Genomic DNA, 15,164 nt, shown 5'->3' on the forward strand with positions numbered 1-15,164 from the left:
ACCCGAGGGGAACACAGACCCTCCGCCGCTGAAGGAGCCTCTGTTCGATGCAGTTCAACTGCCACCGGGGCAAAGGAGGAGACACAACGCCGAGGGGACCGGCAGTCACCTGCCCCGGGCTGGCGTCTGACCACACAGAAAAGCGGAAAAGCCCCTCTGGTCCCTAATGTGAAAGGGTCTGAACCTCACGCTAGGAGTCACGGAACTCCAAGTGACCCGCTGGCGAAGGGCGCGGGACAGAAAGCAGTTCTCATGGACTTACGGCTCGCTCTGTCCCTCCAGCTCTTCTTGCACCGACATCAACGCGGGCAGGGTTGGGGGTCATCTGCACTGGAAGGCCACTGCCAGCCCCCCTGGGGACACTCAGAGCTCCAGGACGGCTAACACAAGGATCACAACTCGGGTCTCAGGAGCCACCGTCCCGTAAAGGTCTCGGGCAGCTCCGAGGCCCAGGGCCAGCCTGCAGGGCCTGAAGCCCCAAGGGCGAGAAGGCTGTGAGCATGCAGCCTGCTCCCTGGGCCGCCCTCACGGGGGTGGAAGTCACCTGGCAGAGACCACTGCTCAGCCTGCGGGCCTGGCTCTCCTTCCTCCCTCCGGGGCCGGCCCTGCCCAAACTGCGAGCTGACCTGTCTTCCCAACCTCCGCCTGGGCTGCCTCGTGCCTCCTCCTCCTCCCCCGCCCCTCGGTTTTATTTGTTTAGATGATGCTCAGCGAGCCTTCATCTCTTCAGAGCAAAGGCAACCTCCTTGCGTGGGGAACGGAGGGGGACGGTCCCCTGGCCCTGGAGCTCTGGGAGGCCCCTGGCAAGCTATCTGTGTGTCTGCCTCCTAAAGAAACGTGGCCACGGAATCCTTGTGGGGACACCCAGGAAGACTCGGAGAAATACTGTGGAAATACTTGGCAAGGAACATGAGGTGGAGGAGCAGAGCTGGGAAGACAGTGAGAGCGGGCAAGCCCTCCCCACGGCCCGGTCCCCATGGACTCGGGGCACACGTCCACACAGACGTCTACGTAAGTGCATCCAGCACCTCCCGCTCTGCCGCCCGGCTCCACTGGCCGCCACTCGCGAGGGCAGAATCGCAGGCCAGCCTTTACTAGCAACACGGCAGAGCTCGGTCAGTGTCTGCAATGAACAAATGCTTTTTTTTTGCTTTTTTTTTTCAAAAGTTCATAGAAGACCCAAGTGAATTAAATGAAGAGGAAAGGCCTGTTCCACGGGCCCAAAGAAACTCAACCCAAACTGCCCGTACTTACCGGGGAGGTGGGCCTGCCCCCATAATGTGCACACATGCACGCAGACGCACACACGCGCACACTCACTCATTCTCGTGACCCTGGCCCGATGCCACCACAGACACCAGCTGGCACCTAGGCAACTGCTCAGTGACTCTTGCTCACTAAAGATGGCTCTGGGACGTCCCATGTCCTCAGCCGGCAGCTCCCTCGGCACACACGGTCCAACGTGCAGCCAAGCGCCCCTCCTCCTTCACAACCAACCGTCCAACCGCACCGACCATCCCCACCCCTGTTCTCCAAGGGCCTCGAGACATGCTCCCAGGGATCTGCCACCACACCCGGATTGCTGGCCACACAACTCATTAGAGAGACCCAGGTTCTGAGAGCTGACGCTTTCGCCCGGCCTCACAAGGCCTCACAAAACTGCCAGGCAGCGTGCATCATTGGGGAATCCCGTGGAGAGCCACGCTGCCTCTGCAGATGACGTGGCCCCAGCACCACCTTGCCAACCCGGCTGAGGGCTGCTCCAGCGCCTCGCCACGCTGACGGCCTGGCCTCACACCCCTCCCTCCCCCTGCCCACCGCGCCATGGAGGAAGATGCTAATTAACTAGAGCTAACCAGGAAGCTGAGGGGATAACTAGCGACTAGTTAGTCATTCACCACTGACAACGCCCCAGCACAGACTCAGGACACCTGGGTCCTACCCAGTGCTGCCGGCTGCTACCTGTGCAACCTGCCAATCCAGGTCCTGGGCGCCCAACCACACGCTGGAGAGACGTGCCCGAGACAGCCCCAGGCCGCCCAGCACAGGAAGCCCATGGAGCCTCGAAGGAGCGGCCGGCGAGCAGGGGCGGGGCCCGCCCAAGGGGCTCACTCACCCCGCCTGCCAGCAGGAGCTTGTACCGGAACTCAACCGTGGGGTTGTTGAAGGTGAGCTTCTCGCAGCGCAGGTGGTTGACAGGCGGGTTGCCCTCCAGGTTGAGGAACAGGTCATAGGTGAAGCAAACCTTCCTCGGCTCCTCCTTAAACAAAGAAAACAAGGAAGTCCGTTTCAGAGGGCGGGTGGGCTGCAGGGACAGCCACGGGACAACAGCCACGGGACAGAGGCGGCCGCGCTCCCACTGCCAGCCCCTGCCCTTCTTCTCGTTGGCTTGGCCTCCATCTCTCTCGCCTCCGCTGCATCTATTCCGTTATCCAAAATAAATTAACTTACTGCTCGCAGAGGACCCAGCAAAGCAGGCTCCACGAGAGAAGCAAAGACACAAAGATCATTAAGAAGGTTGTTCTCGGACACCTGATGGAAATACTCCTGCTGAGGGCGCATACCGCCCCACGCAAACAGCCCCCCTTCAACCCTCACAGCGCCAGCCAACAGACGGAGAAACTGAGGCTCGAAGACACACAGCTGATAAGTGACAGTGCTGAGACCGGGCCCCAGGCTCTGAGGCCCTTGATCCTAGGGCCTCAACCCCTGCTCCTACCCTGGAAGGGAAATTTCTCCAAAGATACGTACAAATGGACAATGAGCACAGAAAAAGATACTCAGCATCACTAATCTTTAGGGAAATGCAAATCAAAACCACAAGATACGACCTCACACCCACTAGGATGGCAACACTAAAAAAAGGGAAAAGGACAAGTGTTGGTGAGGATGTGGGGAGATCGTAACCCTTGCGCGTTGCTAGTGGGCATACAAAATGGTGCAGACGCTCTGGAACACCGCCTGGGAGTTCCTCACAACGTTAAATACAGAGTAACTGTGTGGCCCATTTCTCTCTCCTAGATAGAGACCCAAGAGAAACGAAAGCACGCGCTGACAGCAAAACGTGCACACCTACGTCCACAGAAGACGATTCACAATAGCCAAAAAGCGGAAACACCCTGCGTGTCCATCAACAGAGGAGCGGATAAACAGTGTGGTCCGTGCGAACAATGGAATACTACTGGGCCATGAAAAGGAGCGAGGCCCTGACACAGGCGCACGTGGACGGACCTGGAAACCACGATGCTCAGGGAGAGAAGCAGACACACGGTGTGTGATCCCATTGATGTGAAATGTCCAGAACAGGCAGATCCACAGAGACAGAAAGTGGATTCGTGGTTACCAGGGGCTGGGGAGGGAGACGGGGAAACTGCTAATGAGGACGCGGTTTCTTTCTGGGGTGATGAAGGTGTTCTGGAATCAGACAGCTGTGACTGCACAATACTGTGAATGTACTAAAAACCACCAGATACGTATGCTCTAAAAGGGTGAATTTTCTGGTATGTGAATTACACCCCAATTTTTTAAAATGCTCTCTCCAATGGGGGAGAAAAAACTACGAGTGTGGGGGGCTGGTGAAGGTTCGACGAAGACCTCAAGACAGGGTCGTCAGGGTAAGAGGGAGAGCAGAGCAGCCAGCCCCTCACACGGGCATTCCCCTGCCCTCCCGCAGCCCAGACCAGCAGGTTTGCAGTCCTGGGAGAGACAGGGAGCGGGGACAGGGGCCAGACCTGCTTTCCGCCCCTTCCAGCCACGGCCAGGGGCTCGAGCTGCCTCGCCACCCCCTCCACCACCCCAGCAAGCGGCAACGTCAGGCTTTTCAAGCTCTGGTGAATGGGCGACGCCTGCGAGTGGGAACAAAGGGGACAGGAGTGGGGTCCTGCAGTCGCATGTGAATGACTCTGTGCCCCACCAACACGCACACCAATTCAGGCTACAAAGGTGGAAGGTGCACCTGTCACATGAAAGAGCCGCAGACCCAGCCCTCCAGGAGCCACGAGTCTGGTGGTGAGCAGACCAGTAAACAGGCCTTCTCGAGCCAGAACCAGCTGGTGAGGGGACACCGATCTTGGCCCCTGCCCCGCAGCCCCTGGTGTCAGGAAGAGTGGGTTTCTGCCCCAGCCATCTAAACCAGACTTGGATATGGTTCCTCTTCTGCAAGGTGGACGTGTGACTTAGCGGGGGGTGATGAGATGTAAGGGGGGCCAGCCTGGGGAGGGCCTTCCTTCCCAAATGAAAAACAAACAAAGGTGCACGGAGGGAATCTCGGCGCCCCTCTTCTTCCTGTGGGACCTGAGACGCGACGCCTGAGGGCAGCGCCAGCCGCGGGACAAGCGAGGAGGAAGCCCACGCGCATCTCAGGTAGGCAGCCCGGCACGTGGCCATCAGCCAGCTCCTCCCGCTTCTTGTGAAGGAAGAGGAAGACGCCCCCACATTAAGCCCTAAATGTTCCAGGAAGCGGGCAGGGTGTCTCGACCGGGAGCAGGGTTTGAAACTGGCAAATAAGTGGGGGGCAAGAAAAACCAAGCATCTCTCTTGCCTTTCCACGGGGCAAACACCCAGACGCCAAGAGGTAAACACGCGTTCCAGCGAACGCGTGATGAGGAGCGAGAGCACCACGGGTCTGGGACTCCTGACGCGCAGTCACCTAGGCCTGTCAACTGCCGCCAACGCCACACACACAGACCGCCAGACGACACCGATGTGCCGCCTTCCCGAGGATCTCACCTCCAGATTCAAGTTCAAACTGACAGGGAGCACACAAATCAGAGGCCTATGTTAAGTAATGAACACCACAGGAACAAGCAGCAAAAAGCCAGCACAAAGCACACTCTACAGGACAAATGACCCAGGTTCTTCAACAAATAAATTGCAAAAAAAAAAAAAAAAAAAAAGAAAAGGTAGGAGAATGTACAGACTAAAAGGGATTGAAGAGACAAACCCATGAACCACAACGTGAGGCTCTTATCCAGATCCTGACGCAGCAGCAGAACTTGAAGCACTAACTGGATTTTAAGGAATTAAGAATTGCTAGGTGTGATACTGGTATTATCATCATCATCTTATTAAAAAGAAGTCCTTATCTTCTAGAGAGACATTCTCAAATACTGACACATGAAATGATGATGTCTGGGATTTGCTCCAAAATGACACGGGGTGGGGGCCCAGAGAGGACCGCGCTTGGCTTACGGGAGAACCGCTGGAGCCGGGGGGCCACGAGGGGCCCGTCACCCCACCCTTGCTGCTTCTGTGGATGTTTCTAACTGTCTCGGATAACTTTTCTGAATGGACCCAGGGCAGCGAAGATGCACACTGGGAGGAGGAGCTCGACTAAGGCAACGTGTCCGGGAGGGGAGGACGGCCGCGGCCTCAGGGACACCAGCGGGAGGTGGCAGGGGGTGAGACGAGACCAAGGCTGAGAGGCCGGGGCCTCCCGCTGGCTGCCCCTCCCGCATCTTGGCTTCTTCAATTGTAACGTGGGAAGGATTCGAGGACATAACGTGGCTACACCACTGGGCTCTGTGCCATCAAGAAACAGAAACTGCTGTTTTTGCCAGGAAGAGGTCTGGGCTTGAGGAGGGCACCTGAGAACTCACAGGGACACTGAAAGGACGCTCCACAGCTCTCCCCACTGCCAAACATGCGGGCGCCCCGAGGCTCAGAGCCAGGCCTCCCTCTGCTCTCTGCCCTCGCTGGGGGGCCCCAGACAGGCACAGCTTTCCGTTCCGGCTGCTCGGTGAGTCCAGCCGCTCCTCACACTCTCCCCGGGGCCACTCGCCACCTCCTCACCATCCAGCTGCTTCCATGACAGACACCTCTCAATCCACAGAGTTTAAACCGGCTCATGGCTCACCCCCAAACCACTCCTTCCCAGCGCTCCAATAGCTGCCCTCCGAGCCTCGAGTACAGGCCAAACCACCCCCAGGGCCATTTGGGACGCTGTCCTCCACCATCCTCCACCCCCCATCCCCCCAGCTCTCCCAGGCTGGCACCTGTCCCTCCTCGGGCCTTCTCTGACCATTATCCCCAAGCCCAGCGGGCAATTCTCTCTCACGAGTAGGATGGATGTCTGTTTTCTGGACCTGTACCCCACAGGACTGTGAGGGACCCCTCTTTGTTCCTGGGGCCCAACACCGACAAGCACACGTCTGTGGAATGTGCCTATGTACTCGTTTACCCTACAACCGTAATGTGTGCCTACCATGTGTTCCCAGCAACACCCAGCACCGAGGAGGGGTCTCTAACCTTAGGATACTCGGGGTCCACAGGCGAGGGGTCAGGGCAGCAGTGATACTGACATGACACTGACTATGCTGTGTAATGTAACACTTGTGGAGCATTTACGTGGCCAGGCACTTTTCCAAGCTCTCACCACGTATGAATGCTTCACAGCCCAAAACACAGGAGCTCTCACTGTCCCCATTTCACAGATGAAGAAACTGAAACCGAGGCCGCTCACCTGCCCGGTGTCACGCGGCCGGTCGGCAGGGCGCCAGGACTTACTCTGGGCAGGCGGCGTTCTCTGGAAGCCCTGGCTCTTGGGCGGTGTCTCACACCCACACAAACCACACAGAGCAGGGCACTGGCCTGAGACAGAAGACCAGGGAGTGTTCTTCCCGGCTCCCAGAGACGGGCGGTGCGCAGCAAAGCCGAGGGGGTGGGATCCGGGCCAGGCAGAGGCCCCCCAGCGAGCCCAGCAGATCCTGCTCCGTTGACCTGGGATCAGCTGCTGGCCGCTGCTGCGTGCAGCACAGCACACTGACAATGGCTGATCGGAGCTCCCTCCGGATAAGACCTCAGGCCTGAGAAACTTAGAACTTCCAAGAGGGTGACAGATTCCTCCCTGACACCCCCTCCCCGGGAAACCAGCCTCCTGAGAAGCTGAGACAGCCAGCATGCAACACCCCCGAGTCAGCAGCAGGCTTGGTAAGGAGTAGCCAAGTTGAAGGTGTGCCGGGCCCGCGATCCCAAGAGTAACACCCTTAGTCATTCCAGCCAGACTCCACACACGCCCCGCTCTCAGCAGAGGCAGCCACAGCTGGCCTCCAGTGTTCTCAGGCCAGGCCATGGGCAGCTGTCCACTCCCTAGGCCACTGGCCACAGGCCAGTGTCTCTCTCCAGCCTCAGCAAACTAAGATGCGGAAGAGCTGGCCAAACTGGTGCACCAGCGCCCAAAGCCGACAGCTCACACGCCCGTCCACAGCGCGAGGGGAGGCCAGGCCGCCAGAGCCCGAGGGGCAGGCTGGCCCTGGCCTGGCACACAACAAGGCACACAGCCCCCAGCCTGGGGCCAGCTGACCGCACGTGGAGCTCCTGATGCTGCCCGGCCCTCTTCTGTGGCTGGCAGGGCTGGCCCAGGAGGAGCCCAGGCTTATAGCCCCACCCTGGGTACCACCGGCAACCTGGGAACTCACTAGTAAGGAGGTCGCCTGGCTCCTCAGGACCCGGGGGCCATCTCTTCGCCGTCTCTGCCCTGCCCACGCTTGTCCCTGGGCCTGTCTGACACTCCCTGTGAGAGGTCCTGGGTTCACATACACTGGGCTTAAAAAAAGCACAGTTAAACCTGACTGACAATGGCCCTAGACCTAACTGCCGGTTTACAGGCTGCAGCCAGCAATGTCCCTACGGGACAAACAACAGGGCTTCTTAAAATACTTCGCAAGGGAGAAAAAGAAGAGAGAGAAGGAGGGAGACAGAGATGGAGGGGGAGGAAATATTTAAAGAGCTTAAGAGAGACAGCAATCCACAGCAATGCACTGACCTTAGGTGAACCCTGATCTGAACTCACAAATTATTAAAAATACTTATCTATGAGACAATGAGGGAAACCTTGACAATACCAGATATTTGATGATCAATTTATTAATTGCTAGATACGATACTGTGGTTAGGTTGTTTTTTTTTTAAGAGTCTTATCTTTTACAGACACAGGCTGAAATATTTAGAGATTAAAAGACAGGATGTCTAGGATGTAATTCAAAATACTCCTGGGGTAGAGATGAGAAAACACTGCACACAAGCGAGTGATGAAGCGGCTGGCGGCTGCCGTGTGATGGTTTGCTCTGCTCTTCCCTCCACTTCTGTACACGTTAAGTTTTCTGCATTAAAGAAACGTAAACACACACGCTCGGCTCCCCCCAGCCTTCCTCGTGGCTCTGCGTCTGAGTACCCCTCAAGCATCTACTATGAGCCAGCTCTGTCCTGGTACCGGGGACGAGGGTGCAGACAGGCCAACCCCCCCTCACAGAGCCCAGAGGAACCCTCCATCCCTGGGTCCCCGGGAGCCTCCTTGGCCACTGGGCAAATGCCTCCCTGGGCTTCAAGCGGCCGCCCCACTGCCAGCACCATTTAGGGAGCCCTCCCTAGGGCCAGGCGTGTGCTACAGGCTTACATAGCACCTTATTTCATCCTTGCAAATGCTCTGAGAGCTAGTCACTGTCTCACCACCCATCAGGAGGGGAAACCAAGGGCCAGTGGCATTTGTCATTCGCCAAGGCCACACGGAACCAATGAAGGCAGGCCCGCGAGTCTGCGCACCACGGCCTCTGCAGCCTTCCTGCAGCCGCAGCGCTGACTCACCCGGCCCTCTGCTGCCCCGGCCCACGGTGAACCAGAGCGGGATGACCTCTAGGGCCGCCGGAGAGACCTACCGCCCGCCCAGCAACGAGAGCCACGCGGGAAAAGGAGCCCTCGAGCGAACACCTCCAGATCCGGAGTCCCACGTCCAGGATTCGATCCCACCCACCTGGTAAACAGAGGCCGGAGGAGGGTCCCTGAGGTGCTGGCCCGGTCCTGAGAGGCCCGGAGACGCCAGTGACCCTCAATAGGAGACGGCACGTAATTCGAGCAGGTCTAAGCTGGGGGGCACGCAGAGCAAACACCACAAGAACAAGGCAGAGTTCTGTGTACTGACCCGGGAGGTCCACGGTTTGAAATGCACACACATCACAGAAAAAGATGTTTCTGGAAGGACTTACACCTAACGCTTACAGGGGTGTTTCAAGGAAGCAGGCTGGAGCCAGGACCTCAACTCCCTGCACCTCCGTGTATCACCTTTGTAGTCAGAAGTAGAAGAAAAGCCAGCGAGGGCCCTCAGAGCAGCACCCCTCCCTCACTTTGGGGGGGCAGGGAGTGACAGTGCCAATGACTCAGTTATACAATTTCCATCTTTACAGGAAACAAATCAGTCAGGAGAGGTTCTCAGGGAAGCTGACTCCAGGCCAACTCCTCCGTCCCCTTCTCGAGGAGCCCAGGAGAGGGCACCAGCGGGGGAACCGAGCGGGGGTGCGGACTGCCCCTCCCGGGGGTCCCGGGTGACTGTGACCAGCCGCAGAGGTGGGCTGCACCTCTTCTCGTGCACATTTGCTCTCTCGAGGCGCTTCCCCACCCGGCTCCGGACACCGCCCTCTAGGAAACACAGATGCTGCTGGGGTCCCACACTGAGGACCAGAAAGATGCTACAAGGAAAGACAAACCGAGCCGCACAGCTGGCTGCATTCATGTGGCTTGTCACACAACTCGGCAGCCCCCTGACCTTTCCCTGGGTCTCCTGGAACAATGTCCCTTCTGTTCTGGCTCCTCGGCAATCTACCAGTGAGGGCCAGCCCCCTGGGCCGCATCAACCAGCCAATTGTCCCTGGCGCAGAGCAGCCGCCACAGCCGCTCCACAGAGCGGCTGCCCGCCTCCTGAACTCTGGGAAGCCCCAGAGAGCTGAGGAGCCACGAGGGGAGTGTGCGCGGCGGGCGGCTCCCCGCCAGCCGACCCGGGATGAGTGAGGCAGGGGGACGAGACAATGGTGACCCCAGAAGGGGCGTGCTGAACCGGGAGAACCCAGGCTCCCTGCTTAATCACTCGAGCCCGGCTCTCGCCACTTAGGCTCAATTTAAAGCGTGGGCAAGTGGGAAAAGCCGGACCCAACCACGTAAGCAGGTTTCGGCAGCCCAGAGCCATTTCCGCCTCAGAGGGCGGGGAGGGGCGGTGGACTGGCGGCCGGGACCTCCTGCAGCAGGTCACCAGTCCCACCACACTGCCCACCCGGCTGCTCCCCCCAACACAAGTCAGCCAGGATGTGTCTAGGAAGATGCCTCTGAGGGTTTAGGGCACAAGCTGGCCAGCGCTGTTTTAAGTGACTTAAAAAATTTTTTTAAAAAGCCCTTTCTAAAACTTCCTAGTAAAATGTACCACAACGACCTTTCTGCGACTTCAGATGACGGCAGTCGAGTAAAGCCACGGAAAGTGAGTGATGCTTAGGGCTCAGCATCCAATAACAGCTGGTCACAGGGGTGGGGTGCACGGCACGGAGGATGTCTATTATTAGCAGCAAATAACCAAAATAAACGTCTCCACATTTTACCATTTCTGAAAATTGGGCTGTCTCTTAAAGTCAGCGTGCCCGCTTGACATGTTTCTTTTTCTCCTCCCAAAGAGCGTCATTAAACTGACAGTACATCTCGCAGTGAAGGGAGGCCTAGACCAGAGGAAATGGGGTCAAGGTCAGCTGCAGGGGAAGCTTCCACGCCCCAAACAGTCAAGCTGTGGGTTGAAGACCAACATGCGCCCAGGCCAGCGTTCACTCCACAGCGCACAGGCGGGGCTACTGGAGATGCGGGCCTGGGAAAGGACCGAGCAGGTTTCTCTGAACTCAGACCATCTCTCAACCTCATCCTACGAGTGACCCCTTATCTCCTCTCGGTTCTGCCCATCACACCAAGCCAGAAACAGGGCTAAAGGGCAACCAGTTTTAATTTGGAAAAAGAAAAAGAGTCGATGAGCTCCCCGCACCTGCTCACACCCAAGACCAAGCCCCCCAGGTCAGCCCCAGAGCCCCATCCCTGGTGGGCCCCTCCGCCAGCACCCACCCCGCTTCCCAGCCACCCTTGGACACAGACAAGGACTTCCTGCGGGCAGCCGCTGAGGGACCCCAGGAAAGGCTGAACCAGGGAAAGATGGCGATGTGCGGAACAGGCACGAGCCGAGACAGGGGCCCTGCTGGGGGCTGTGAGGCTGCAGCCACGAGATCCCGTGCCCAGAGAGGCAGATGAACCCAGAGGGGTCAGAGGGATCGGCCCTTCATGGAGGGTCTAAGAGCACACCCACTCGCCACACACGGGCCTGACAGGTCTTTTTGCAAAGCAAGTGTGATCATGTCACCCCCCAGCTGAACTCTCATGAGCTCGGGATGAGCGCCCTGCCAACCTCGCCAGCTCGTCTCCTCCCACGCCGGCCTGGCCTCCCTTCTGAACCCAGGCGTCCCTGACTCTCACCCTCACTCCCCCTCACCCCTCTGCCACTCTCACCCAGGACGGTGTCTCCCTTTCCTCTCTGCCCAGCTGACTCCTATGCACCTGTGGGATGGAGGAAACCTCGCTTTCTAAGGTCAGCCTTTCCTGCACACCCCCCAACCCTTCTAGCTGGGCCCCCTGGAATGCACGTGCAGCACCACGCCTCTGTTCCAGAGCACTGATGACTGGTCCGATGTGTCCACTTCCGTCCTTGTGGTTTACTCTCTCTCACCCCTGTCAGTCTGGAGCTCCATGAGACACGGACCGGATCCACTGTGGGCCTCAACGTGTCCTGGACTCAGTAAATACCTGCAGTGTGAATAAGGCAGTGTAACAGAAGAAAAGCAATTTTCCCTGCTCACTGTAAATAGGTTTTTCTAAAAAGTCCTCAACTGCAAAGAATAAATGACAAAGGCACCCCCTACCAGACATCATCTTCCTACTGGCAACTTCCTTCTGCCTCTTTAATCAGTAAAGCAAAAAGAAACTCACGGGCCTTGGGTCTGGCCAAAGGTTTTTAGATACACCAAAAGCACAATGCATAAAAGAAAAAACAGTGATAAACTAGACTATCACAATTTAAAACTTTTTCTGGGCAAAAGATATTGTTAAAAGAATGAAAAGATAAGCCACAGACATGGAGAAAATACTTGCAAATCATTAACCAGTTAAAGAATTTGGATCCGAAGTATATAAAGAACTCTTCAAACAAAACAATAAGAAAACCAGCCCAATTAAAAAAAACGGCAAAAATTCTGATCAGACACTTTACCAAAGAAAATATGTGAACTTCAAATAAACACATAAAAAGATGCTCAGCATCATCAGGCACCAGGGAATGCAAAAGCCAGTGAGCTAGCAGTTCACGTCCACCAGGATGGCTACGGTGAACAAGACAGGAAGGGTGAGCGAGGATGGGGAGAAACTGAGCCCTCGTACACGGCTGGTGGGAACGGAAAATGGTGCAGCCGCTGTGGAAAACAGCTCGGCAGCCACTCAAAAGTTACAAGGGATCAACCAAGGACCCAGCAATCCCACTCCTAGGTACATGCTCAGAGAAATGAAAATAGATGTCCACAAACAAACTGGTACGCGCAACAGCTAACAGGTGGAAAGAAGGCAAGTGCCCATCGACTGATGAGCAGATACACACAACACGGTCCATCCATACATTAGAACATCACTCAGCCATGAAAAGGAGTGAAGCCCTGACACACAGTACAGCGTGGATGGACCTTGAAAACATGGTGCTCAGTGACAGAAGCAGACACAAAAGGCCCCAGAGTGTGTGATTCTATTTCTATGAAATGTCCAGAATAGGCAAATCCACAGAGACAGAAAATGGATTAGTGGTTGCCAAGGGCTACGGGGGGTGGGGGTGAGTGACTGCTACTGGGGACAGGGCTTCTTTCCGGGGCGACGAAAATGTTCTAGAATTAGTGCTGATGGTTGCACAACTGTGAATCCGCTAACATCCAATGAAAGGTACACTTTAAATGGATGAATTATATCTCAATAAAGCTACTTTTTGAAAAAGAGAGATGCCACTGTGCACCCATTAGAAAGGCAAAAGGAGACAGTCCAACCCTGCCATGTGCTGGCAAGGATGCAGAGCACCGAGAGCCCCACATGCCACGGGTGAGGGTGCGAAGGGGGACGGCCACTTTCCAGAACCGCCGGGCACTTCCTTATGAAGTGAAACACGCCTGTTCTGTACGACCCACAATCCCACTGCTGAGTATTCGCCCAAGTGAACAGGAAACTCACACCCACACAAAAACCTGTGTGCAAACAATGAGGGCACCGTCACTCTTAATCCCCAACAAGTGGACACCACGAGACGTCCTGCAGCGTGGAACGAATAGACAAACGCGGGGCGGCCACACGGTAAAGGCACGGACGATGCACTCTAGCTACAACATGGATGAATCATAAATGTGCCTTGTGAAGTGAAGGAAACCAGACACAAAGGGCTGCACGCTGGGCGAGGGTACTGAGATGACATTCTGGAACAGGCAGAACCACAGGGCTGGAAAGCAGATGAGTGATCGGGAGGGGCTGACTTGAAAGGGACAGGGTGGGGGGTGGGGAGGACAGAGCTGTTCTGTGTGGCACTGTCGTGAGGGATGCTATGCGGGTCAGAACCCAGAGCGAACTTCACTGAACACAAACTACAATCATCGTCATCATAATAACAACCAGATGGGCGGGGAGGGGACCCAACTCGGGACGCAGACTCTGACTAATGAGTCTGCATTACAGATGTACAAGGTGGAGGCAAAGTCAGAAACACCTTTGGAAAGCAGAGTTCTCAGCAATTGGACACTGCAGGCCAAAGACAAAAAGAGCTGGAGGCACCGTCCTCGAGCTGGTGAAGTTACTTCTCACAGGAGGCCTGGTTAGCAATTCTGAAACTACTTTCGAGGAATACTAAAGTTAAACAAATAAGGAAATCCACTGTAGATAATGAGAGCCAGCCCTCTCCCTTCAGAGAAAGAAGTTAAACAAAGCAAGGGAGGGTGGCAAGAACAAACTCAGTGGTGCTCAACTGGAGTCGGAGGCATCGGCGTGAACGGACGTTCATTTTAATTTATACCCAGACAGAACACAGAGAGACAAACAGATAGGGCGGTCAGCATTCACACACACGTCTCCCGGCTCTCTCATAGGAGGGGCCCAAAGGCAGTGACACTCCAGGGGCAATGAGCACACTCAGCTCCCAGATCATGGCTTTTAAATACCATTCTCCAAGAAAAGGGACCCGGGCTCCTTGGAGAAATGGCTGATTCGAAGGCTGTGGCAGGGAAGAACCAAGATGAGCTTGGAATACCTGTGGCACCAGAAAGTGAAGAAGCACCCAAAAAACCACGGGGACACGATGAAAAGGCACAGGGACCAACCTGAGAGTTCCCATCAACCAGAGTGAGAACAACAAAATAAATAACAATAGGACTAGATTATAATCCAAGGGAAAAACCAAATACCCAACAACCCATGCTCTTATAAATAAGTGACTGAATAAATACACAAATGAGGGAGACAGGACAATTCTTTGTTACAGAAAAATTCTGGTTAATAAGCGCAGAAGGAATGAATGAACTGGAAATCACCACAGCTCACCGCTGATGGAGGGCGACACTAGTCATGAATCGTGAAGAAGAAACAGGCGCTCTGCACAGTGTCACAGCATCTCCCCCTAACAGATGCAGTTACTGCCGCGGCTTTGACTCTGCCCACCAGGATGCGGAGCTTCGTTTCTCTCCCGAGTGTGGGCTCGCTTCTAACAGCGTCCAGACGGGCACAGAGAATGGAGGAACGGGGCAGACAGCCCAGCAGTAAGTCAACGTACGATCAGGTCCGCCCTCACATGATGTGACGAGGGGGGGCTCTTTACCTCGATGGTCTCCTTACCAAAACCTGCAACCCCGCCTAAGCACGAGGAAACACCAGACAAACCCACATGGAGGGGCATTCTTCAAAATGCCCAGCTAGGACGTTTCAAAAAAATGTCAAGGTCACGAAAGCCAAGAAAAGCAGAGAAACTGTCACAATCCACAATGGAGTGGATTCTAGAACAGAAAAGGAATGTTGGTAGAAAATGGGGAAATTCAAATAAAGTCTGCAATGGGAAGTCCTGTACCAAGGCTGATTTCTTCGTTAGATCGTGTCCCACGGTCACAGAAGAGGATGACACTGGGGGAAGCTGGATGTGGCCTGTGTGGGAACCCCCTGTGCGATCCTTGCCACTGTTCTGTCTAAAATTATTTCAAAATTAAAAGTAAAAAAAAAATCATGACTATGAGACAGTCCCTCCTCGGCTGAGTGATGAGAAGATCTTTACATGTGTCTGGAGCAATTCAGGTTTGTGAACCTGCTTCTTT

At 55.6% G+C, this 15,164-nt stretch overlaps 1 protein-coding gene across 2 annotated transcripts in view; it reads right to left on the reverse strand.

The window, feature by feature from the left end:
• Positions 1 to 15,164, reverse strand: part of MLLT1 (MLLT1 super elongation complex subunit) — a 58,325-nt gene that overhangs the window by 18,840 nt on the left and 24,321 nt on the right. For both annotated transcript variants that reach the window (XM_044753197.2, XM_044753199.2), the window contains exon 4: positions 2,117 to 2,260. In XM_044753197.2, coding sequence (XP_044609132.1) covers positions 2,117 to 2,260 — 144 coding nt within the window. The remainder of the gene's footprint in view (positions 1 to 2,116; positions 2,261 to 15,164) is intronic.

The sequence above is a fragment of the Equus asinus genome, chromosome 20 (genome assembly GCF_041296235.1).
Source record: "Equus asinus isolate D_3611 breed Donkey chromosome 20, EquAss-T2T_v2, whole genome shotgun sequence".
NCBI classification, from domain to species: domain Eukaryota; kingdom Metazoa; phylum Chordata; class Mammalia; order Perissodactyla; family Equidae; genus Equus; species Equus asinus.